At 39.1% G+C, this 26832-nt stretch overlaps 3 protein-coding genes across 5 annotated transcripts in view; all 3 read right to left on the bottom strand.

Annotated features, from left to right (window-relative positions):
- atp13a3 (ATPase 13A3) overlaps window positions 1-3144 on the bottom strand; it is a 31409-nt gene extending 28265 nt beyond the window's left edge. For all 3 annotated transcript variants that reach the window (XM_086162556.1, XM_086162559.1, XM_086162558.1), the window contains exon 1: window positions 3007-3144. The gene's annotated coding sequence lies outside the window, so the exon portion shown is untranslated. The remainder of the gene's footprint in view (window positions 1-3006) is intronic.
- A 2889-nt stretch (window positions 3145-6033) lies between these two features.
- Window positions 6034-16905, bottom strand: tmem44 (transmembrane protein 44). Its single transcript, XM_086162238.1, has 11 exons — window positions 16775-16905; window positions 16589-16703; window positions 16423-16513; window positions 16185-16342; window positions 12865-13040; window positions 12052-12154; window positions 11806-11976; window positions 9495-9653; window positions 8716-8781; window positions 8462-8605; window positions 6034-6135 (listed from the first exon to the last, which is right to left on the bottom strand). The coding sequence occupies exons 1-11, from the start codon at window positions 16903-16905 to the stop codon at window positions 6034-6036; spliced, it is 1416 nt and encodes a 471-aa protein (XP_086018364.1).
- Window positions 16906-18070: 1165 nt separating this feature from the next.
- On the bottom strand, window positions 18071-24854 carry lsg1 (large 60S subunit nuclear export GTPase 1). The gene is made up of 14 exons (XM_086161855.1): window positions 24644-24854; window positions 23616-23742; window positions 23327-23447; window positions 23166-23252; window positions 22903-22989; window positions 22755-22815; window positions 21913-22089; window positions 21381-21725; window positions 20588-20689; window positions 20288-20431; window positions 19768-19891; window positions 19033-19112; window positions 18789-18959; window positions 18071-18641 (listed from the first exon to the last, which is right to left on the bottom strand). Exons 1-14 carry the CDS (start codon window positions 24740-24742, stop codon window positions 18462-18464), a joined length of 1905 nt encoding a protein of 634 aa, XP_086017981.1. The 5' UTR covers window positions 24743-24854; the 3' UTR covers window positions 18071-18461.
- Between the last annotated feature and the right edge of the window lie 1978 nt (window positions 24855-26832).

The raw sequence follows: 26832 nt of genomic DNA, 5'->3' as shown, positions 1-26832 counted from the left end.
TTGTATCTCAAAAGCACCTGGAACCTCTTGTTGCCTTACTTCTGTCGGTGACACTCCACTGCTTCCAGAATTACATAGAACAGTGAGCTGTTATACATGACAGTTGACTCATAAAACATTCCAATGTGCAATTCCAGGAATCACTGATCAGTGGTGACAGGCATACTTGGGCTTGAGAAATGGCTAATTACAAGAATCTAAATATAAAACTAGAAAATGTCAAAAAGCAAAATATCTTAAAGTTTCAATTGAACAATCATGTTTATTGTTTTAACACAGATTTATTTTCTTTAACTTGAGTAATTGTTCCTCGCTAATTCTTTTGTGTGGGCTTCTTTATCATTCTGCCATGGGAGAATAAAATCAAATTACACTTAGCTGACCTGTGGTCTTACAGTTTTGAAGCACAAAGATCTGTTATCTCACCAGTTGTGCATGTCCGAGACTGATGCAGGCTTTGTTAGAGTTGACTAAATGACAAAGTTAGAATGCAATAAAATCTTCATCCTCTACATCCTATTTCTGTATGATCTAAAACTGCATAGGGCTGTGACAAGATGCATATGGTCTCAAAAACAGAGAGTAGCATAACATCTAGCAGTCAATTAGGCAACAAAGAACACATTCCAGACTTATCAGCTGCATCTGTATTTGTGCTGCAAAATAAACATGAACTCAGTCATGGTGTTTTTAAAAGTGATCAGCGTTACTATATATAGCACAATCTCATGATTCTCTCTTGCCTGTCTTTGAGCCTAAGTTTACAGAAACCTTTTGTGGTGTGAGTACACCAGTCATGCAGTTGCTCGAATGAATAAGTAGCCCGGCAGACTTAATTAATGATATCCCCGCTGACAGCATGTAGCCATAAGCAATGTGAGAAGAGCCTAATCTGGGTAAAGATTAACTGTGAAGTAGAGAATAAATCAAAAACCATAACTCAAAAGAGACATATATGTACAAATACAAATAGGCATTTCCTTGGCCTAAATATAGTTAGAGAATCAATTATGTAATTAACTGTTTACAGATATGGCACTAGACTGAATGACTACAAGTCATGCAGCATGCCATTCCACGATCTTTTAAAAAAAACTGACAATCTGAAAGACTGACATGTACCAACAGTTTTCAATTTAAAAAAAAGTTTCCATTTAATGTTCCCCCTCTTTCTCCTCAAAAAAAAAAGAAAACCTCTTGATAAACAATGTTTTCTTAATTTGTATGAGTGTTTACACATTCACATTGTCTGGTTTGAACTAACTTACTCATCAATTCCATCTGAACAACAAAAAAGGTATAGAAGTTAAATTCTGAAGAGGGACATACTAGTTGCGATCCAGCTGAATCTTGGTCCAGTCAATTTGCTGTGTGAAAAGAATTTTTGAGTGGCTCAAACAATCGCACCAATGAACAGAGAAAAAAAGCGCTCTTGCGTTGAGTGTATTTCACACAAGGCTTCCAGAGGATAAAAACAGACATGCTGGGAAAGAAATCACCCTGACTCATGTCATGAATGTAAAACTTGATTTTCTTCCTGCTCTGGGCTTGTCAGAGCACAACTTTGAAAAAAAAATCTGGAATCAGTCAAGTATAGTACCACGCCCCCCCCCCCCCCCCACACACACACACAAACACACACCCCCCACTGCCAAAACAGTTTATCCTTGCTTTGACTAAATGGAGATTAGGATTAGATTCATTTTTCATGTAGAATGCTGAGGAGGTGTAAGGCCATTTTTACCAATGGCTGTCCATGTATGTATCATGGATTCCAGACAATTAATTTGAAGACAAGTCAAAAGGTGATCCTTTTGTAGTTTGAACATGATGAGAATGTTTGACAATGCTTAATTTAATCACGTTCCACAATCAGAGAATTTGGGGTGCATTTTGCTCCTTAAATTGTTTTGTTTTGTTTTTCAAGATATATGGTTGCATTGGAGAGCAATCATATTCATCCTTAACTGGTTTTGAGGCCATAATGGCAAAACTTCCCAGTAATATGAAGTGACGAAAAACCAGTCATGATGTACCAGTCAAGGGCAACTACGACAGGACATTTTGCACATGATGACGACATGACTTCTGCATGTCATTCAAAAGGTCTTTCACATGCTTTATTCCAAAATGCAACTTGCACTTATTTGACAAGATAAATGTAGAGAAAGATAAACTTTGCTCTGAGACTTTAGGTGCAAAAATGCCTTTGGTAGTGCTCCCACAAGAACACTGCACAATCCTTGCACTAGACCACTTTCAGCACTGAAAAACTGTACATCTTGAAAACAACTTCTCTGCTTGTGTGTAAGTCTTAGTTGACTAGATATCCCTCGATTGCCATTTCCCTCATATATTTAGTACTTATGGCAACTGCTGAAAGAGTAAACAAGGGATCAGAGCAGGTGCTTGTGAAAATACTGATGAAGATACCATCTGTGTCCTTCCCTTAACTGGTTTTAAAGGAGCTAAGAGATAAGTGAGACACTAATTGGTAAATTTCTACATAAAAGCGGATTACATTGAAACACGTCCAAACAAACCAAACATTATAAACACGTACAATTCGGGGCAGTAACTTTAATTAGCTGTGGCTAATAAGTAAAGCTCTTATTGAGGTTGACAGTCCCGGCAACAGTAGAAACTGTAAAATGCCATTGACATAAAACACTAGTCCCAAACCAACGGGGTTCCTCCGAGACCCTAGGACGTCACTGAGTGTTGGCTAACGTTAGCGGAGCGTCATTGTTGGCACGCAGCTCTGTGACTGGCTTATTATCATCACCCAGGTGCCTTACATTGTGCGATTTGTGTCGGACAACGTGTTCGCTGTTTTAATCGACAGCCTGGGCTGATTTTTTTAACGCGTTAACCGGATAAGAACGGGAGCTGACAGAGCAGCCGCTTGCTAGCCAATTTAGCTTTAGCCCCGCTAGGTAGCAATCGAACACATGTGTGACGATGACAGGCACACACCGTGACATATTTAAGGAAGAGAGGACTCACCCAGAACCACCTGGACACTCTGAAGATCACCTTCGAGTCATAATGAGATGGAAGTGTTTGTTATCTGAAGGAAACCGTCGTTAAAGGGAAAACGACGGAGTTTAATAGAAAATATTCACGCGGGCGGGCAGACAAGCGTGCACTGTCGCTGTGTGTTGACAGCCCAGTGGGACAAGCTGAACGCTACAGCGCCTTGTGAACTGGCCTGAACTGGCTATCCGACGGCAGGAAGTGACGTATGACACAGGGCTCTCTTTATACTCAAATACTCATGTTATTTTTTTTTCTATTTTCCTCCAAGTTTTTTTTTTTTTTAACGTGTGCGATATAAAATACATATTTTATATGTCATATTTACTCTGGACAGAATACGTGACCATGTAAACAATAACGCCACTAACATTAAAGGGAGGACATGGCAACCTCTATGAGTCACAAACACGAGGAAAAGACATGGGTGTGATAATACAGTTAAATATTGTTTTACTTACCATGAATCCAAATCTATTTTTATAAATAAATCTATATAATTAGAAATGAGAGTAAGAAAGGTCCCACCCCCAACACCATAGTCACTTTCAGCATCTTGGTTTTTAGTGATTTTGGTTGCACAAAAGTTCATGGTTATACACTGTGAATAAGCCCTCAGTTCAAGTCATATGCAGTTCATGTCAGTTAAAGGTCATATGCAACACAAAGAGCAGGAAGTGATTTTGGTATTTCTCTTTTAAGTCCTTTACACAGGAGCTGAAAATAGTGGGGGGTGTCTTATAGTTTTCACAAACTCCAAACATACATATAGTGTAGCCTATTTTTTTAATTAGAATAACCACTATCCTTTTTTTTTATACCTTAACCATATTTATACGGTTCAATCACTTACTGGCGACTATTCAGCATTTGTGTTGCTTATATAGTGGTTCCCTTCTCTTCTGGCAAATTTGCGGGGTGAACTAAATGTCCTGCAGACGCAAATCATCTTGCATCTTCCATGTCCTCTGCAATGGAGCGATAACTGACGCACAAGCCAAGAAAAACAGAAAGGCCTATTCCACAGTGTTGCTTCAGATGTCCTAATCCATGCTCTTCTTTACTTCTGCAAACAGGATTCCATCTTTTTATGCAGCACACACTGTTTGTTTTCTTTGGGCCATAAGGGACAGGGATGAGGCCCATAGATGAAGCTATGCGAGCTCAGCACTCATCCTGACGTCAGAATTAATCAGTGTGGTAAAAACACAAGAAACATCTTTTTTTTTGTTGAGCCGTAGCATCAGAAAGCATCAGAGGCACTGTAACAATCTCTTTATAATATCTGCAAAGGAACAAAAACAAAGTCTAAACATGCCTGAGCACCACACAGTCCAATTCCTTCTCTAGATCTGCAATTCAAGGTGAAGAGATGAATTATATTAGCAGAGATTTACAGTAATTTAACAAATCAGTATCGGAGCATAACCTGCACATAATCCTCTCACTTTTGACTTGTGAGGTCTGTGCATTGTGATGTTAAAAATCTATGGGATTAAATGGACTTTTCTTTGACTAAAACATAATGAAGCAGAGGACCTGTTACATAATCGTGTCTTAATGAGCCATCTTGATATTGTAGTGAGGAGTGAAGGTTGTAGTCACTCTGGTTGGTGACTTTGCCACAAGGACAAAAATCCAAGCTCTCTATAAAAGTCCTGGCTTGCAACGGTCATGCGGTAGAAAAAGAATTTATGGTCAGCTATAGTGATGCTTAAGGAGATTGATCTGCTGGGCAAAATTGGAAGGAAAAATATATGAAGATTGATGTCAAAAGTGTTGTCTTTAGATTTAATTGAAGTACAAAAGTACAAGGATTGTAATTTTCTTACTGATGAGGAATGACAATATGGTGAAATTAAGTTGTATAGAAGTTTCAATGTCAAAGTGTTGGTATTACATCGATGAAAAAAGTAGGCCAGGGCATAACATTTAGTTCCTTTCCAGAAGAAACTCAAACTCATTTGGATAAATGCATGCATCAGGCGCAATGAAGGGGGTCACTCAAGGACACGAGTGGAGCATTTAGGTCAAGGCGGTTTCAAACTGTTGAATGTTCTAAGAAGATATATAACCTCTCTTGATGGTTTTTATATCCTGTTTGTAAGATTTATAATACAGAAAGAAGAAAGCATTGAAAATACAAAATAAAATCAATTATGTTGTGATAGAATTTTACTGACAACTGACAAATATTGTGGTACCACCCAGTACATCCTACCCAATTTAATTGAAATAATCATCTATTGCTGAAGTCAGCAATTGCTTTGTTGCGGTTTATGGCTTGTTTCCCTGTCATTTGTCTCTGATAGACATGTCAGTTCTGGACATGTAAGAGAGGAGTAAAATGTGATTCATAACTTCACCCTTATCTGTGTATTGTTCCATTATCAGACCTTAGGAAGTCCCTCAGTTAAAAAAAGTGCTGGTTGGTCAGTCCTGCACCATCATTTGAAATGCAAGAGCACAAAGATATTGGAAGGGATAGTGGAGCTCTGGCCGTCTAGTCTGGTGCTTATCTGTTCCGCCGGTCCTTCCCCAGTGCAACCCTGATAACACAGGTCGACTAGCAAAATACAGGATGTGACCCAATAACCTTGCAAGGCATCAGGGGAGCAATATTGTTTTATTAGGGGAGGTATTTTGTAAACCTTCTTCAGTGGTCTCAGAGGGGCTGGGTGACTTACTCAAGAGTTTTCCCACGGAACCAAAAGCAAAAGACAAAGCTAGACAATGAGCCTACAACACAATTATCAGTAATACTCCGCATCATTAGCCTTTTGATGCAGTATCTTTACAAACACACACACACACATTTTAGAGTGCAGTAAAACAAATAAGACAAAAGGGCAATAATTGAAGATTTATTGACACTTATTTTGATGTACTATATCAGAATTTACTGAGAATCAGGCCAAATCTGTAGCAGAGATTTTCCTGCCCTCTTTACTATCCAGAGTCGGGTGAGATTCCAGACCTGGCACAGATGCAGATGTCTTAGGACTTGGGAAGCCCGGGCCAAACCTGCGGGCAAAGCTCTTCCTCATGTTGTTTTGTTTTTTGTTCGTTCCACTTTGTATTTACTTCTTCGAAGTCCCACTGGAAATGAAGGAGAGGCCGGGATGTGATTACAAAAAATCACAGCATAAACAGTAGATTAATCACACATCCTCAGCTACCTACTTAATGTGATTGTGTTTGTTTTTCCCACCACATTACAAGCTTATGCCGAGGAAATTAAGACCTTCATGGTTTCTTTGGTGCTTTTGTTCGCAAATGCCACATTAATTACAGTTTTGCTCATCTACCTTGGGTAAATACTCAGGGCTTTGAAATCTTGGTAATTTTGTCATAAAATATATTGTAATGTTTGACATTCTGGTTTACAATTTTTCTGACACAGTAATAGAGCAGACACACTTTTTGTCTGCAGTATCCAGTCATGGAGTAAACCCTGGCCAGCAGACATCAGACAGAAGAACATAAACATCCCTGAAAATAGCAGAGGGTAGTACTGTCCTTTCTATAGCCAAGCCAGGCATTTTCCTTGGCAAACCGACCCAGCCCAGTGTCGGTCTTCAATCAAAGATTCTTTACAGTAGAACAATTGGGCTGCAAGGAAAATTTCAAACAATTGCACCCTCACTGAGCCCCTCAGCCCCCACCACCACATCACTGAGTGAGAAACGTGGAACAGAAGCAGTCCAGGTCCCTGTGGCTGCTTGGTTAAAGCGGACAACAACCAACAGTGGTTAAGCTGGCACCATGTAGAGTAGGATGGAGTCTTTATTTGTATGTTCTATAAATACTAGTGAAAGAGTTCACCAGTACTGCAAACTTTGTCCCCAAATGCTTTTGGAATATTCAATAATTGGGGAACTGTTATATCTAAGGTAGTGACACTGCAACAATGGAAAAAAGGTTTCCTCAACAATGTTTAACCAGATTGCTGCATATAGATTAAACATTGGACAATGCGAAAACTTGCACGAACTTGCTTCTGTCAAAAGAAAATCCAATCGAACATGCTAGTTATGTAACAAAAAGGCTAACAATTTACCAGCACTTTGCAGTAGCCTACAAAGTCGAAAACTCTTTTGAACTAAAGATTACCAAAGACTAAATCTGAAGATAACGCGAGTTGAAAATTAGATGAAATAAACAATGAACACATAAATGCAAGGGCATACGCAAGCGCCATTCATTCATCTAACACTAGCTTTCATTTTTCCTGTTCAGAGAACAATAACATGACGTAATTCTTAGTGCATCCCACACATTTGCTTTTGGATAATAATGCATTTTGTATCTTTCTTCCTTTTGTATCCTTAAAAGGCTCATTCACCGATGCTGGACTTTTTCCAAGCTGACACCCTGTACAAACTGTTAGTATTAGTTTTGGCAGTGCTGCCCGTGGCGACAGGATTCTGTCGTATTCCACATGATTATACTCAAGTTTTGAATTGATACTACCTCCCTGCCTTTTTCCCCCAATAGAATCACATCCATGAAAAAAAAAAAAAAAATTAGTAAAGATAAATTAACTAAATAAGACCATGTAACTTGCTTACTGCTGTCGTCTCACAAGAATCTCTGATGAAAGGTTAACTTGCTTTGCTCAGAGTCATGTGAACAGCACAAAGCCTGGTTTGATGGGAAACACTTTCTCACGGTTATGAGCCGTATACCGAGTATCTGACTTTCATTTGTAGGTTCAGAATCCCAAACATTTATATGTGACGCATGATTGTGCGTGTGCTTTTTCCGAGGTTAACTGTACACAAAATTATAGTACTGTAACAAGATATGATAAAAGTGGTTATGTGTGAGGTCAGAAAAGAAGTTTCAGAAACTCCACAGGGTTTATTTAACACATCCAAATACAACCTCGAGATGCTGTTTCAAAAATGGTATGGTCAAAAATAACCAACTAAATTCAACACTGCTATTTTGACACATTCAACCACATGTATTTATAATGCATGGAATGTTCATCCCATCACTTTGTCAAACATTAAGTCAAACAAAAAAAAATGTTTTTCTCCACTTTCACCTCCATTACCATCCACTTTGTTGAATAAGGGGGACTTTTTTCTAGATGAAGGGACTAAAATGTGATTGCACCAGTGGATTCCAATCAAGTGAGCAGCAACATGAAATCCACCCACACAAAACTCCAAGTAGACACACACCACCTAGTGGTCTACAACCTTGAATACACTCCACTGTTCTTGTTCAATGCCGCTGGATGAGGACAAGCAGGCTTACACTCTTATATGGGAGAAAGGAAAAGTCATTTCCATAACACACCACAACAGACATTGTCTCTTCTGTAAGAAAATGTCACAATACTATGTGACACTGCTTTGGTGACCAAGATGACAAAAGGTAAAACAAGTAATAACACGTCACAGAGGAATCCCACCTCGAGATCGGAGCTGACAAGTGAAGAGTCACAGGATGTATCTGAAGACCACAAACTGCCGACTCTTATGACTCGCACTGCTCTGTTGAGAGGATGCTGGTCATTCATCTTATCCTGAGATACAGTTGCATCCTTCAGGCAGATCTGTCGACCAGAGTGTGAGATGTGACAGAAAATCTGAAGCGCCACTTTCACATTGGCTGCTTAGTGAGCATGAAATGCCGCTGCTGGTTGTCTTTATTTGATTTGCTTACTTGTCTCGAAGGTTTAACACTGACATCCATGTAACGGCCCATATCGGTCAACTGGAGATTTTTTGCCTTTGGATAGATTCAAATAACAACCATGAAATCAAAAGCCAAGAAAAAGGATCACTTATTATAGGTTGGATGACCTAAATCTTGTAGCCTAGCGCCTATTTCAAAGAGGGATCCCTTTATTATATTCATAAACACATCTCTGTGTGTAAATGCATGAATTCCCAAAGCCAGTACCTCAATTTGTAGCATTTACTGTTAAATATTCCATTTGTCCCTCCTTTTGATTAGTAAAATCAAATGTATTTCTTTTCTAATCAAAATATATTGTTTACCTTTAAGCAGCAACATGACAGGTCAAGTGAAAAGGACATTTGTTTTAATATACAATATATCTGGATTTAGACATGACATTTCTTTGAGCAAAATAATGAATATTTAAGGTAGAATATTAAAATTGACATTATTAATAACCTAAAGGAAAAGATGATCTTGAGCAAGAAGATGGTTTCACTGATATAAACCCTCCTTATTTTACCAACCAGGCAATGAAACAAATATCATAGATCATTTGAACTAAAGATGCCTCTCAGAGAGATGAAACATCCTTGAGGAAAAGACAGACTTGCAAGTCAAATTTATATTTGCTGTATTAAATAAAAAGCCATAGGTCATAACTCTCCAGCTTAAGATGATCATTGTGACCTTAATTCAAACATTTGCCTTTTTTTGTCACTGTAACACATGTAACAAAGTTCCCCAGGACTGACCATTACCTGTTTGTGTTCTGGTGACTTTACTTTGAGTTTGAGTCTCTTTGCGGCAGCTCTCTCCTCTGCGCAGATGCCGGCGTCTTCCAGTAGGCTCTCTGCATCTGGAGAAATGGGCCCCAGCTGTACCCTGGATCCCCTCTTGCACAGATGTATGACAAAAGTCTGGTTCTACAGAGTCAAAGGTCAGCACATTCCAGATGGTCTTGTTGATATCAAACACGGAGAATTGAGAGTATAATAACAGAAACCTCAACATCTTCACCTCCGCGACCGCCAGCTCAGCCTACTGTCCTTTTGTCATTCTCACTGTTTCTAGGTCATAGAGCATCGCTGGTCGCACCACTATATTTTATACCTTTCCTTTCATTCTGGCTGATAGTCTTCTATCACATCGTACCCTTGACACTTTTCTCCACCCATTCCAACCTGCTTGAACCCGTTTCTTTACCTCTTTTTCACACTCTCTGTTGTTCTGGACTGTTTGCCCTAAGTATTTGAAATCCTCCAAATTCTTGATCTCCACTCCCTGTAGCCTCACCTTTCCACCCGGGTTCCTCTCATTCACAAACATATACTGTCTCGCTGCGACTGACCTTCATTCCTCTCCTTTCCAGAGCATACCTCGGACCTCTCGAGATTTTCTTCAACCTGTCCCTGATCGCACAATAGATCACAATGTCATCTGCGAACATCATGGTCCACGGAGAGTCCTGTCTAACCTCATCTGTCAGCCTGTCCATCATCACTGCAAACAAAAAGGGGTTCAGAGCTGATCCCTGATGAAGTCCCACCTGCACCTTGAACTTCTCCGTAACACCTACAGCACATTTCACCACTGTCTCAAAGCTAGCATACATGTCCTGCACCAGTATAACATACTTCTCTCCCACTCCAGACTTCCTCATACAATACGATAGTTCCTCTCTCGGAACCCTGTCGTATGCTTTTTCTAGGTCTACAAAAGTGCAATACAGCTGTCTCTGGCCTTCTCTGTACTTCTCTATCAGCATTCTTAGAGCAAATACTGCATCTGTAGTACTCTTTCTAGGCATCATGCCATACTGCTGCTCGCAAATGCTGACTTCTGCTCTCAGTCTAGTTTCCACTACTCTTTACCTGTTCATTAAAAGGTCCTACACCAACATTCAAATAAACTTAATCTCATACAGCATCGGACCGTAAAATAAGATTAGGTAAGATTTTTGGTTTACAACCAAATTGTATTCGTAATCATCTATGACTATTAACTCAGAGCTAAGGTTAGCACTTCTGCCTAACAGCAAAAAGGTCCTAATTTCAATTCTGATAAGGGACCTTTCTGTGTGGAGTCTCCATGTCCTCCCCGTGTCAGTGTGGTTTTTCCCTTGGGTTCCTTCCACAGTCCAAAACATACAGCAGGTTCATTAGAGATCTTAAATTGCATGGTGAATGGTTGGATGTCTCCATATGTGGCCCTGTGATAGACTACCCCTTGGATAGGCACCAGCCCAACCCCACTCCCCTGCCTTCAGGATAAGTGCAATAGATAATGAATCAATTAACGTTTGTTTTTTGCTTAACATGGGGCCATATATCTAGAGACAAAAGGCAGCGATTTTGAGCAATTCTTCACAAACACACTTTTTAATCTTCAACTTAGACCCATATTGCATCACCAGAGGGAGTCCATGTTCGTCACCCAGCTTTGTCCCAAATTACTTTAACCAGTGGGTTTGTGTGTGTGTAGTCTTTTTTTTTTCCCCCCTAGTTTTATGTTCATGCTTTGTGATCATGTTTGCGCAGCTGTGCTAACCCCTACCTGTGAGATCTGTATTTCCACAATGTAGGTCAAATCTGCTTGGCATGATGTTTGTTCTGCAAGACGCAAAATAATAGATGACAAGAGATAAATATGCAGGTGGATGGATAAACCACAATGGTTGTTTTCCATGCCTTAGTGCAGCTGCACGAGTAATGATCAGCATCCTGCTGTATCACAGACTATCAGACACAGACTATCTGCACTTTGTTAATGGCGCTGTTGATTGTCCAGCGTGGGAATATTACAGCGCTAAATAATCAATAAGGAAAAAGACACTGCCGTATTATGAAATTGCAGAGCTTTTATCCCCTTCACACAGTTCAGCTTATATCTTCTTTTTATATAATCCTTGAATAATTACTGCAAATTCTTCAACGTGCTGGAACAAACAAAAATAAAAGAAAAAATGATTTAACAGAAATAACGTAGGTTCTGTTTCAGTTCACCCCATAAGAAATGAACCACTGTATCCCTTAGTGCAAGGAAAATGCTCTCTGGTGATTAGAAGGATACAAGAAGATCTAGGATGACACCACACACTGCTGACAGCAGCCATGGCGCAACTCTGAAAAGAAACTCCGGCTCTGAGCCGTGGAGGAGGATGGCAGCGGCGTAACAGGCCCAGGCCAAGGAGCAAAGCGCTGCGGCGTACGCATGAGCTTTTGTCTGCATGAGTCCTCTGTGCTATGGAGAAAGAATAATTATGGAAAGGCGACGAGGACACGTGTCTGATTTTACCAACAGACTTGCATGACTTACTGCTTTGTAAATTGCGGGTAACCTCGAGGTGGAGGTGATGACGAGAGACAGCAGGCCGAGGACGTAACCCAAGGTTTCTGTGTTGTCCTGTAGAAATAACACACTGTTTCCGTGATACAACAAAAAGCAAAGTGATGAATACAGATGCATATTAGGTGCATGAATATATATGTTGAAGTAACTGATGTAAATTTACAAAAAACAAATACCTTTTTTTTTTTTTTTTTACTGTTTACACAATTTCCTACTATTATTTATTATTGTTATGTTTTACTTGAAACTCTGGCACAACAATTTCAAAAAAGGCAGGGAAAGTCATTTAAAGCAGCATTTCATAGCCAAATGTCTGTGGTGGATCTCAGTCATCCAGGTTGTGGTGAATTCTTGTCGAAATCTTCTTGTCGTGGCAACTGGACTTAAATTTCTTCACTTGAAGATGTTTCACCCCTCATCCGAGGGGCTTCCTCAGCTCTAATGACTTGTGGGGGGTTTCCGAATATATCTGCCAGGGTTTTGTCACCTTTGGTTGGCAACGCCACACACCTTATCCAGATTTCACAGGACTTTGACAGTTAGGTCAAGCACATCAGGCAGGACCTGGATCAAACCATGGTGACCTACAATGTAACCTCACTGTTCACATGTATCCCCACATCAGATGCGATCACAGCAGTGAGGGACACATCTTAATAAACAGAACAAAACTCACCACGGATCACATCCTCTCCTTACTGGACCTTTGTCTACAGACCACTTATTTCCAGTTCGACCACGGTTTCGATCGGTAAAAACATGGATGCGCCATGGGCTCGCCAGTAGCCCCCATAGTGGTGAGCTTGTACATGGAGGAGGTTGAGAGCAAGAAGGAGGGAGAAGCGTTCACCACTCACCTCAGTATGATCAATGCCCACATCAAATCCACAAGGGATGACGTCACCGCTGACCAACTCCCCTTCTTGGACTGCTGGGTTCACATCCAACAGGACAGACTGGACATCAAGATTTACAGGAAACCGACACACACTGACAAAATTTCACTTTGGTCAACGGCCTTTGGACAAAATACTCTTTCTGTAAAGGCAAGTAAGATCTGGAACAGTCTCCCACTTGCCATTAGGGAGTGTCCCACATTACAAACCTTTAAAACTCACCTCAACCGGTGGTTGAAAGTAAATCAGTCATGTAACCACTAACTCTTAACTTCTTAGTAATGTACTGTACTGTTATTGTAACCTCTCGCTCTTTCTTATGTCTTGTTGTGTCTTTCAGTTACCTCCCTGGGGACTGCGGATGTAAATTAGCATCTTTGCTATAATCCGGCATATTTACGTCTATTAGATGCATCTGAATGGATGTTCATTAATGTGCACTGTCCCTATCAAATGAATAAACAAACAATTTTTCAACTTGAGCACAAATCAGAACTCTAAACCACAGGGCCAAGAAGATCCCATCAACTGCCGAAGGCAGCAAGACCGAAGTGCAACACATTAGGAAACCCCTGAGGTCCTGTGGCGACCCTAGTCGGGTCTTCGCCAAATCAGAAACCACCAGACGCAGGAGCATAGAACAGGAGATAAACAACAACAAACAAAAGAATATCATCATATCATATGTTGCCAGTGTTTCAGAGAAACTCGCAAGGGTGTTAGACAAACACCATCTACTGGTACATTTCAAACCAGAAACCAAAAACTGGTGCACCCCGAGGACAAAACACACAGGCATAAGATAAAGCAGTGGTGGGCAATTATTTTGGCAGGTGGGCCTTATTTCTTACTTGATTTTTGTATGTGGGCCAACTAGGTGTCATCTGAATTGAACAAAATTAAAATTGCAATTTAAATATTTAAATTTCGGGGTATTTTATTTCATCTTTAAAATCAATCATAAAAATGTTCTGACATTATTTTGTATGTAATCATCCATACAAAATTAAACAAAGGGAAAAAATAAGGAGTTATTAAATTCAATATTGATTTAAATACTGGGGATTGTGACAACATCTCAACCTCTACACAAACAGATGGCTCAACTCAGGAGAGCCACCACTTTAGGACAGGACTCCGTGGTCCGCCTACACATGGAGGATAAGGGACATTCTTCTGAAGACAGCAATGTCCGTATTCTGGTCAGAGAAGACAGATGGTTCGACAGAGGAGTGAGAGAAGCCATCTTTGTCAAAACAGAAAAAAACATCTGCGAACAGAGGAGGGGGCCTCAGACACAACCTTTCACAAACATATTATACAGTATTGGGATCAATATTTGCACACACAGACCAGGCCCATCTACACCATCCAGACAACCAGGAAACATTCACCAGCAGAACCAGGCTCTGGTAACTTCCACATGAGCCAATGTTTATGTGATCCAACAGGTTTCACTCCTTTGTTTAGCTTTACCTTTTCCTATTCAAATCCGGGTAATCCCACAAAAGTTGCTCTTTTGTCCCGACGAACAACATAAGCGCGACAACTCCCTTAGACCTAGTTTCTGCACATCAACTCTTACATTTACATAACAAGCCACCATAACCTAGACCCACCCAAAACTTTGGCAGTTCTAATCGGAAACTCCCCACAGGTCATTAGAACTGAAGAAGCCTCTCGGATGAGGGGGAGAAACATCTTCAAGTGCAGAAATTTAAGTCCGGTTGCCACATCAAGAAGATTTCAACAAGAATAGATAGCCAACTTTCCCTTCCTTTTCCCTGTTCCCTTCAGGGCTCCCAAAAAAATAATAATCTTCCTCCATCTAACCTTCTCCTCTGCATCCTCTTCTCTCATGCCAAATGAAAACTTCATGTTCTCTGTCCTCCATTCATAAACCTCCTGCTTGACAGTTCTAACCTCAGCATCCTTCTGCTCAGACCTTCACTATCCCTCCTGTGCACAGGTTTAAACCGTCTCAGTTTGACCTTATCTTCAAAACGTCCTGACTCTATCCATTCTTTTCCCTGCCAAAGAGAACCTCAACATCTTCATCTCCGCGGTCTCCAGCGTTGCCTTCTGTTGTTTCCTCAATGCTAAGTCTCTAATCCATACAACGTGGCTCATCTTTTGCTCATCTTTCCTTTCATTCTGGCTAATACTCTGTTATCACACATCTCCATCCCTTCCAACCTGCTGGAATACATTTCTTCACCTGTTCTCCACATTCACCATTGCACTGGACTGTTCACCCCAAGTTTCTCCACCCGTTGCATCCTCGCCGTTCCACTCGGGTCCCTCTTTTTTCCAGAGACAAGCCTCCACCTCTCAAGACTCTCCTCCAACTGCTCCCTGCTCTCACTACAGATCATAATGTCGCCTGCAAAGACCATAGTCCACTGTGATTTCCGTCTAACTTCATCTGTTATCAGTGGCGTGCAGAGGCATCTATTGGATTCAACCAGAGAAGGAAATGAGATTTCAGTGGTGCTAAATCAATTTTTGGAGGTTCACTGCATTGCAGAGGCAGTAGTTCACCCTTTATTCCGTTAACATGGTAAACCCTTTCTGTCTAGAGAAAATTGTATGTCTCTGCTTTTCGTTCTAGCATTTCCTCGAGTCATAACTCATCCTTTCTTGAGCTTTTTGTGCATTTAGATTAGTACTTTTACCTTCTCAGGTCACTGAATAACACTGGAACGGGTGCAAATATATTTTTTGTAATGTGTATTGAAATACTTTCTTGTGATGTTTCATACAGATTACTGCTTACGATTGCATTTACAGTTGCAAGCTGTGAAAGGTTACTTTCAAAAGTGAAATTATTAAAAATATATCTGAGGTCTTCTACGTCACAGGAGCGACTGATTAACCTGGGTTTGATAGGCTTTGAAAAATAATTTCTCACAACTGATGTAAAAGTAAAGTAGTTTGTTTTTTGTAACAAGAGCTATCACTGGGGGAAAAGAACTAATACATTTAATTTATTTATATCAAAATTAAAAAAAGCATTTCTTTCATGTTTCAACTCTGTTTATATATGAGATAGAAAAACATTTCTGATTAATATTTCTTAGTATATTAGGCCTTATACTTGAGTCTTTGGGACGTACAATCACCAGACCTCCGCACGCCACTGTTATATTATGTAAATCTTTTTTTTATGAAACTACACACACCTCCATGCTGGTGGCAACTTACCTGCAAGGCAGTGAAATGCAATCTTCTCCCCCACACAGGCCTGTCAGCTGGGCCGCGGCTGACCTCTGACCTCAGCAAACCTCCTGCCAGCACAAACATGACACAAACCGCAAGGTGCTGCTGCCGCCTCCTCCTCTTCATCATCCTCAGCCGCCTCTCTGAAAGAAAAAGGCACGCAAGAGCAGCCGGTTACAGCCTTGACATTGTGAAATTTCAACTATTTGTGCTGCAGACTTACCTGAAGGTGAATTCCAACACAGACACACAAGGAGGCAGTGGGTGAGGAAAGTCAGTGCGTCCGTGGCTGCAGCGAAAGCCTCCATCAATATCTGCGTGGAATCGATCAGTTGATACACACACCGTGCGGGGGATTAGATGCACAATGCATTTAAACAGGATTGTACCTGAATATACAGCTGTTTGCACAGAAGCGCCCCGACGGTGCCGCACAGGTGACCCAGTGCGCGGTAGAGAACCGCGCCGGCCTCCGTCCGGTGTCTGCTCCGGTGGTACGACAGCCTCGGATGATCATCACATGGTTAAAAAATAAAAACATCCCGCACATGTAAAGTTGAACTTAAGTCACTCACTGGAGACACGACAGTACCAGGAGCAGGGCGGAGAGGAAGGTGAGGCCGAAGGAAGCGCACGGTTTGACTGAATCCACGCAAAGGGCCGGCGGCCCGGAGGGATCCACTCCGGTCTGGATCTGCGCGTCCATGACTGAAATGCACGGAGGAGCCTGGGGACATGCCTGTTTATTTAAGTCACATTTGGTTATTTAAAATATACATCATCGGTGATTGATCCTTTGAGAACTAACTTGCCCGCACACTACAAACAAAATATTTTTATGTTATAGTGGCGCAAACCATTCAATGCAAAACCAACCCCCCTAACAAAAATACACAAAACCGTATGAATCAATGCGTTACTAAATCTTTAGTTGTTAATATTTTATTTATTTATTTATTTATTTTCAAGTTTCCTGTGATATTGAAAAATGTCACTTGATTTTTAAATGGGGCAAATTCGGCAAATTACTATCCTGGTGCGTTCAAGAAGTGTTAAGAACAAATATAGCATGAGGAAGTTTAAAAAGCATATAAATCTTAAATCATTATAGATGCACCAGATTGCATTGGACAGGATCCGGACGAACCGCAAGTATCCTTCTTTCTAATCCGCGCCGGTAGTGACGTCATTTGTGATCAAGTTTACGTCATGATTGCCTGGCGCACTCCTGCAGGATTTATAGCCATTCGGTCCATTTAGTTGTCTTAATATATATATATATGTATATATATATTGAACAGGTTCCTGAATTGGGCACCAAACATCAACACATTTGGTTGGTAACTCAAAATATTTGTATCTCATTTCACATTACAAGTCTCTACAATCTTACACCTATTGACTGCAGGTCAGTGGTAGGCAATTATTTTGGCTGGCGGGCCACATTTCTGATTTAATTTTTATGCGCAGGCCACCTTGGTATCTTGTAAATTGGACAAAATGAAAATTGCAATTTAAATATTTACATTTTTTTGGTATGTACTGACATTATTTTGTATGGAATCATCCAAACAAAATTAAACACAAGGAAAAAATAAGGAGTTTCTATATTCAATATTGATTGAAAATACTAAAATATTCAAAGTGAATTGTTTGGTGGGCTGGATGAAAACGCACAACTGGTTGAAAGTGGCCTGCGGGCCAGAAAATCCCTAAGTTTGCTATAGGTGTTTTGTAATTTCTCCTATATTGACCTGCATCCCTTTTTGTGCATTCCTTTATAGTATAATTTTCTGAAGATGTGATAAAAAATTTAATACACGTGTTACACAGGAAACAAAGAAGTGAAAAAAAAAGACTGACACACTGTCACCGACTTTTTTTATTCACTGATCTCTGCATGCTAGTGAAAGCAGTATTAATCATACAATAATTCATGGTTGAAGAAATTCATTTCTGGAAAACTTTCAAAACTGTTATATTTGAAATCTATTCCTTGACTCATGAATCCACACCCTCTGGGTATGAGTCCATTTCTGAACGGTTCGCAGAAATCCGACGTAGAACTGGTGATCCGGCTGATGGAATGAGGGTCATGACAGACTCGAGACAGCGAGCACCTCTTTTTTACTCATGGGATTAAGAGGCCTTTGTTGACCCACGGATGCTGCTCACATTTAGTTCTCTGGATCATGTGAACTCCAAGTTAGAAGTATTTCCATAGCAGCTGATATCTGCAGAAAGTGCATTGATAGCAAATTATCAAGCGTCCAGATGCTTGTTTAGTCGACGTACTTTCTCCTTCTTGTTTCTGTTGCCATGTTTTTTCCAGGGTTTTTCCATCCCTGTCTCTGATGCAGCGTTTCCTTGGGTGACAGGTCCACTGTTGGGTTTGTAGCCCATCACAGACTGAACCCCTTTTGTGAGTGCTCGGACATTCTCCTAAAAGATAGATAACCCATCAAAACATAAGGACTTCACAGTTTTTCCTGCTCCAGGATTTCTGAAAGGATATCAGAAAGGATTTCTGATCTGCTGATATGCTTTTCGCACATTTCTCCTGATCAAAAAGCAGTGTGTGTCTCGTACCGTATGGAAGAAGGTCTTGTCAACCACGTTTTCAATTCTCTTGATTCTCCTTTTATTCATTGTCGCGGAGAGATCGCTGCCGTCGAAATCCCTCCTCTCATATTTGCTGTGCTGTGGCTGGAAGTCTTCGGCATTTACAAGAGGAGGAGGATGGCAGTACAGAAGTTTGCCCTTCAAAGAGATTAGTATGCAGATGAGCATAAAATAGCCATGAAAAATCAATAGAAACCCAATTCACACTTACATTGACATAGTCCTTCAGGATATAGCGCGCTGATCTGGGCTGGTCGGGCTGACCATGCGATGTCATGAAGCCCCTCATGTCTGTTAAACACAGTTTGAAAAATGCTTTAAAATTGATAATGGTGCAAGAGGGACAGCACATTTTTCTTAGTTTAGAAAAGAAAAAATAAGTTATTGAGCTGTTTCTCACATTTTAATGGTTTTTCAGAAGTTACTAGAATGTTTTCCAGTATGTCTAGGGATGCAGGAGAACTCTGCATGTCCACAAAACAACACTGATGGGTTCGAAAATGTCTTGCTTGATCAAAAAAAGCTTTTCTCATTGCCAGATTTTGTGACATGAAAATTGATTTTCAGGTTGGTTTTAAACACATCACATGGACAAAGCATTAGCATTTGAAACTCCAGACAGTGTTGTGATATTTCATTAAAAATACTTACATCTGTAAGTTTGATTAAAATTAGATATATAAATGGGATTTTCCAAAATAACTGAATAAATTTGTGTGCCTAGAATTACTGTCCTTAAGCTAATGTCAGCTCATGTCATTTGACAAATATAAACTACAATGTCAAATTAACATTAGATATTATTTAGATGTAGCAGTCTCGGAATAACTGAGAACACCTTGTAACCAAAGGCTGTGAAAATGTCAATTGTACTTTTCAAAAGTTGGTGACACCAATAATAATATAAATCTAAGACCAGAGAATGTTTTTTTTCTTTTATTCTTACATCCATAAGCCATGAGCAGCTCCTCAGAGGTGGGGGGCCTGTCAGGGTCTTCATCTTCTCTGGGTCTGATGATATTAATCCCGTATGTGCCCTCCAGGACATGCCGAGGGATAGTTTGACAAACTTGAAAAATGTGTTAAAGGCTTAACTGTCACCATTCGGAGCATAAAAATGCTAACATTGAGTTTTGTGGTATCAAGATACATAATTAAAGACCAACATGTCTGTGTTGCAAAACAGGGAACGAATTACACCCATGGTAATGGGACGTAACAGTAAATATTTGCAGATAAAGATGATTTCTTGTTTATTTCAAAGTACATGAATCCTTGATCAAACTTAATCTATCACCTTTTGTGTAAACAGTCATTGTACTTAATCAGTTGAAAACCTACCTATGCTTGTCAATTCCCTTGTCCTGCAAAGCTAAATAATGTCAAAAATGCTGGAATCTTATAAAATCGGTAAAATGCTGGATACAAGTAAAAAAAAAGGGGATAAAACTTTTAATAAAGGATATCATAGAGACAGCTGGCACATGGTCTCTCATCTGGTCAATGGGCAAGATCCCACTGCAGATCATCTCTGCTTTTGTGGAAACGAAGGAAGGCATAACCAGACCGGGGCAGTCACAGAGGCACAGGTCTGCCTCCACGTACAGTGTCTGCAGTGCGGGACACCAATGGGGTTAGACAAAGCATTTATTTATAAAGCACATGCTATAAGATACGATAAGATAAGATAAGATAAGATAAGAACAACTTTATTTATCTTTATTGTATGAACTCAAGATGAAGAGGTTATGAAAGTTGTCCTGTACCTGGAAATGCTTTGTGTGTCCGGGAGTGGCTGAAACAGATACTTTCTTGTTCCTCAGAATAGTGTTAATGGTTGAACTCTTTCCAACATTTGGATATCCGACCTGTTTAGTTTGTGCAGTATGAAAAACAATGAGGTAGAGTAATGTATCATTTTTCGTCACCTGAGTTACATTTACATTTTTGTAATTGAAATTGAAAATATAGCATGTCATGTATGATTCTGGAAATATGGTATATATAATTTGGACAGAAAAAGGCATTTTGAAATTATATTTATGCTAAATAATGTTCTATCATTTTATTAAGAAAAAAAAAAAATTGAATATCTGGAGTGAAACCACGCCCCAATGCCATACAACACAAGTAGAGCATTGTAGTTTAATTGACTGACAAGTTGAGGGACGTTAAGGATCACTCAAGCTTATGAATATGAAAACTTAAATGTATCCTCAAGGTCTTGCTTATTTTCTGAAAAATACATTGTGTCTGCATGAAGTGGCGAGTGTTTGAAATGTCTATCGAACCATATCTCAAAATTCCAATTAGAAATCTATGTCCATGCATCCAGCTACATGGTACTGGCAAAATTTCAACTGATTTCTGTGAAAAGAAAATCTCGTGCATATTAAAAAACTAGAAACTGTTCCTGCCCTTGGACAGTAAAAACAGAATTAATTTTTAAACCAGGACATGTGCCATGGTGCCAATTGTCACATCAATGTTGCTTAAAAACCCTAAAGCAGAAATGTATTTCCTTACATAAAAAGCCAAAAGCAGGATATTTTCACTCACCAGCCCTACTGTCAGTTGGTCTTCTTTATATCTGGACCCGGTGTGCACCGCTTTAAACATGGCCAGCAACTCGTCCTTGTGCAGCAGGCGACTGGAGTTGTGGAAGGCAGATTCATTAGATGGACTTCCAATGCCCTCCTCTTCCTCCCCTTCATCCTCTGAGCAGGTCAGCCATTCTTCCTCTCCTACAGTTAGCTGTTCTTCTTGCTGTTCTGTCTCTGTGCCACTCTCTTCTCCCTCCTCTTTCACTCTGTCTTGCTCCTTTAGGCCAAAGTCCTTAATGTTTGGCTGCCCATCTTCTTGTTCATCACTGTCCTCGCACTCCGAATTTGCCAAATCTAAGCCCTGAAGGAATGAAAATGAACCGATTCAAAGTTGGGATTAAAAGCAAAAACGGGTGTGAGGGTGATGATGATCATTACTCTTTAACAGCGAATCTCCAAATGACATATTCTTATGGGATGTGACTATAAACACATCTAACGAACATATGATGTGTCAGTTACATCTCGAGAAAACAAGTGCTTTCCACCTTGTCTTCAGCATCCAGCCTGTTGGCTTCGGCGAGGGCAGACCAGAAAACTGCCCGAAGACCTTCTTTCTGGAAGTGTCTTGCCCACGCTCTCCTCTGCTGCCGGGTCAGCAAGTCTGCCTTGTTCACCAACAGCATGTTCACCTTATTCTTCGACACCTCTTTCACATACAACTCCTTGAAGCACATAAAAGAAAAAACAAGATATACTTTGTGGATAAGAACCTCACCTCTGTAAAATACTTCATTTCAGAGATTGTTTTTATTATGTTTGCATCACAATTAACTGATAATATGTTGGAAAATGTTGGAAATAATAGATATTACGGCATTCAAAAGCTCAGTTGTGAATTAACTGTTTATCTCCAGTTGAATTACAAGTGCTGTATTCTCATTTTATTTAAATTCATTTTAAAGGCACTGACCTGCCTTTACAATACTGGTTAAAACTTAAGAGAGAGACATTTTTTGTTGCTATTTTTCTGTATCTTTCCAGGTTAAATTTCCCTTGTGTCTGTTTACTACTCTCTTGCTGATGCTCTGGTAATTTGTTGCAACTTGTCAGTGAATTTGTTTCAAAATTTCAACAGACTTCTTCATTTGAAAGTATTTTTTCAAGAGTTTTAACGTTTTTGATATTGTTGATGAAAGGTGACTTGTAATTTTGTTACAAAGCTTTCCAATGAAGAAAGTGATTACTAATGTAATTTACTAAATTTCTAAATATTGAAAAATAAAGATTTTGCCAGAAAAATAACCACTTCTGACAGTGACATTTTTATATCACATTTTCTCATATTACGAAAATCCACAACACAATTTTGGATGATAAATATTCTTACCAAGTCAGGACATCTGAACAATGAAGGATTTCTTGCATCAACTATTTGAACAACAACATCACTACAAGAAAACACAGTAATTAGGTATCTCATTTACAGAGTTAATTCATAATATTTTGATGATAGCGATATATTGAATATTTTCTACCTCCGCTCAATAACTCTCCAAAGCTGTCTCCAGAACTCCAGATTCCTCTCAAACGGTGTAAGAATTAATTTCTGTTCCTCTTCCAGCCTTTGGAAGAAGCACTTTTAGTTAGATTCTTGACAAACATAATCTAAAAAATACTACAAACAACTAAGTTAAACAACAGACACGTTACGCTATGCACAAATTTTGTTTGTATTTGAACAATCTAGGGTTGTGTATTTCAACACTATAGACAAGAATGCTTTGTGAGTATTACGAACCTTGCAAGGTCTCGTCTCCATTCCAAAAAGCTGTCTTTTTCCGTCTGCTGAAGGGCTTCTGAGCTAGTAGTTTCATCCCAGTGGGGGCTGAAAACAAGAAGAGACCATTTAAAAATGCAAAATTCAAAGTTGGAGAATAAACAAAGTTTTTTCCATCTTACCGTCGAGGTATTCTGAGAAAATGCTTGTTGTCTTCATGAAGAATCTTCAACCTTGTTTTCTCCTCAGCTGTTAATAATCCAGCTCTAGCTTCTGCTGGCACAAACTTTATGTTGAGTTTCTCTGAGGAAACAAAAGAAATAGCATTGCAATAAAATACAACAAAGACAGCCCAATCTATTATGGGCCCACCACAAACCACAAGTTGGTAACAAAGGTGAATAATTTATGAAAATGAGAGGAATACATGATGTTTTTTTTTGTTTTTTTTTACATAAAGGGTACAGTTACCAGCTACAAACTCGGTTCCAGCCAGTTCTGCAGTGGCAAGAAAATCATCCATGGAGCTCTGTTCCGTCACTGACTGAAGGTTTAGACGTCCCCAGTCGTAGCCATCATTTAGCTCACTGGTGTGGAGCTGAAAGCATTAAAGGCAGTCAAACCATGATCAAGAGAAACATCAACCTACAGTACATTTGTACTCTCAGTCCTAGTGAATCCTACAGTATTGAAGATATCTCTGATAGACACATTTGCTCCAGGTCCCTATACAATTTGGAATAGAATTTATAATCCTTCTCCTTGCCACAAAAGCACTTAATTGCCAGGTGCTTCATATTTCAAATAACTCTTAGAACTATCATCCAGGCAGATCACTACTATCATTCCCGACACTCTTCTACACATGCCCCTTCATCAGTGTATGATAGTAACTCTAATATCTTCTCCCCCAATCCCTGGGCTCTATCATTTCGCAGGTTTATAGAGGGTATGGCTTCTACTGAAGTGGTCCTGCCAGGTGCCTGAGATTACTACTTCTTTTATGAAAATTAAAGCTACTACTGTATCATATCAGCTATGACCATGTAACTGTGAATGCTATGGTTATGATTAGTGAGTCATTTTAAAGAGTGTAATCCAGACCTGGCCAACATGTTAAGCACAATAAAACTGTTGTGATTCAGCGCTATAAATATATATAAATCTAACTTGACTTGACATTTTGAGATGACAACAAATGGTAACTGTATAGGTTGCCCCATCAAAATGTCCCATGATATGTCTGGATATTTTGACATTATCCTGAATATCAACAAAGCTCAAAATAACCAGATTTTACATTACGAACTTCATATTCAAAACTTGACGTGTACAGAGCACAGAGTTAGATATAGCACAGGAAACGAGCTAATCAATGAATAGCCACAGCTACATTAGCATGTTAAGCGGCTCCATAACAAATGATGTCTAATCAGGTTTGTTTATTAAGAAAGCAAAGTAGCTCCCACATGGTACAGTTGTTGCTGTACATGACATACCCAAGAGTCGCCCCTCTTTTTGCCCCGGCCTGTTTGAAGTCTCTCCTTTATCAAAGACCTCCCAAGACCGCCTCCGCCGCCCGTCTTCTTCTTTCCCATAATACTTTTGGTGTCGTCGCTTTACGCCAAAGCACCGAAACTGTTGTATATAAAAGAAAGGTACCAAATCCTGAAACGTCACCAACAACTTCGCTACATGTGCATTCCGTTGTTGTCGGAGGAACCGGAAATGGAACAAACCAATTAAGTTTTACTCTGATAATATCAAGTATTTACCGTCTTGATGGAATAAAAACCCGCCGCTCATAAACTGCTGCTTGATATAAAAAATAGGACGGTATTTCATAACGGATTCGCCGAGCATGACAAGAGAGACTGTAAGTTTCTTTATTAAGATTATTATGGAACACTCCAATTGGTCCGACATTAAATGAGTCTCAAAGAAACTCGAACTATTCCAACATTAGTTCCGCGTGCGGTGAATACTTCGTCGGGACACAATGTATTTGTACTGTATATATAGTACCGATTATACAATTGTTTAATCATTGTTTTTTTTTGTTTTTTTTGGTATCATGACTATTTATTTGATGTGGGTTAGTTATAATTAAAACAATCCGACGTTGCGTTAGAGTTCAGTTCCCTTTTAAACCACAAGATGACAGCAAAGTTGTGCAAAAACATCCAGGGCAGCTGCTGCTATATACCTGCGTTAAAGATCTTAGGACACCAAAATATTTCGTGAATATATCCTTTTGACACTTTTATAAATAACAATAATAATGTATTATTATTATTATTATTATTATTATTATTATTATTAATAATATTGACTGGGGACCGGCCTGGGGTGCACCATGGGATAGATAATGAATTAATAAATACATTATTATTATCCTTGTAATAATGGCTCATTAGATAATACAATTACATTGCAACAAATGGTTTTCAGTGTGTCAGCTGTATTTAAAATGTAGAAAAGTGTAGAAACATTTAACAATACAAATAATTGATTGTTTCAAATTATCAGCATCCCAGCAAATATAGAAAAATAAGCAACAAAAAAATACATTCATGATCATAATCAAGTCGTATTATCATTATTATTATTGCTATTATTATTATTATTATTATTATTGTTATTATTACTATTACTACTACAACTATACAGATAGTCTATTGAAGAATCAAACAATATAATTCCGCCGTAGCAAATTTGAAGAGCAGTAGTTTGACTGTTCTTCAATGTATCAGCTAAATTGGAAATGAAAAAAAAAAATGTGACAGATGTTGGAGAAGACTACACTTAACAGGGAAGCTAAAATCCAGCCCTCATGAATACCACAAAAAGTCTAAAATTAACAGCTTTCAAGGCTACAATATATATGATATACAATATTATCATTATTATTCTTATTCTTATTCTTCTTCTTCTTATTATTATTATTATCATCATTATGTCTTTCCTACCTGGGGCTATCAGACTTTTCAATTCCCCTTCCTTCAGCCGAAGGGAATATTCAAATCTTTGTACTTTTTAAGACCTTAAACACTTTATAGCCTTGACTTTGACACTTTCTATTTTTATTTGTATTTCTTATTCTCCCTCCTTCCTACTATTATCTATTATTGTTGTGTTTTACTTGAAACTCTGGCACAACAATTTCCTTCGGAATAAATAAAGTTATTCTTATTCTTAGTCTTATTCTTATTATTGCTATTATAATACATTTATATGGATGTAATATTTAATAACAATAATACGTATTATGATAACATTACTTGTATATTCTTATTCTTATTCTTCTCCTTAATATTAATTATTATTATTATTATTATTATTATTATTATTATTATTATCATCATTATATACAGCATATATATACAGCAACGATTATACAGTTATACAGTTGATATGTTGAAGAATAGTTAATCTAAGGTTCTTAAAGTTTGTTAGGGCATAATTCTATTATTAGAGGATCTCAGGGCAGAATGTAGAATCTCACGAAAATCGATACAACATGGGCTTTAATTGCCCTGCTGTCACTGCGAAACAGTGGACTTAAGTGAGAGGATCCGGAATCGATGATCATTTGGTTCCTCCCACCCCCGTTGTCTCACCAAAATGGTTCGTCCCACTATATAATCCGCGGTACATAACCTAAGTGCCGCCACTCAGATGCTGCTGA

This window comes from Fistularia commersonii, chromosome 16, assembly GCF_037954325.1.
Source record: "Fistularia commersonii isolate RoL2024-O1a breed Wild chromosome 16, RoL_Fcom_v1.0, whole genome shotgun sequence".
Taxonomy (NCBI): Eukaryota; Metazoa; Chordata; class Actinopteri; order Syngnathiformes; family Fistulariidae; genus Fistularia; species Fistularia commersonii.
This window is presented reverse-complemented; position numbering and strand designations above follow the sequence as displayed.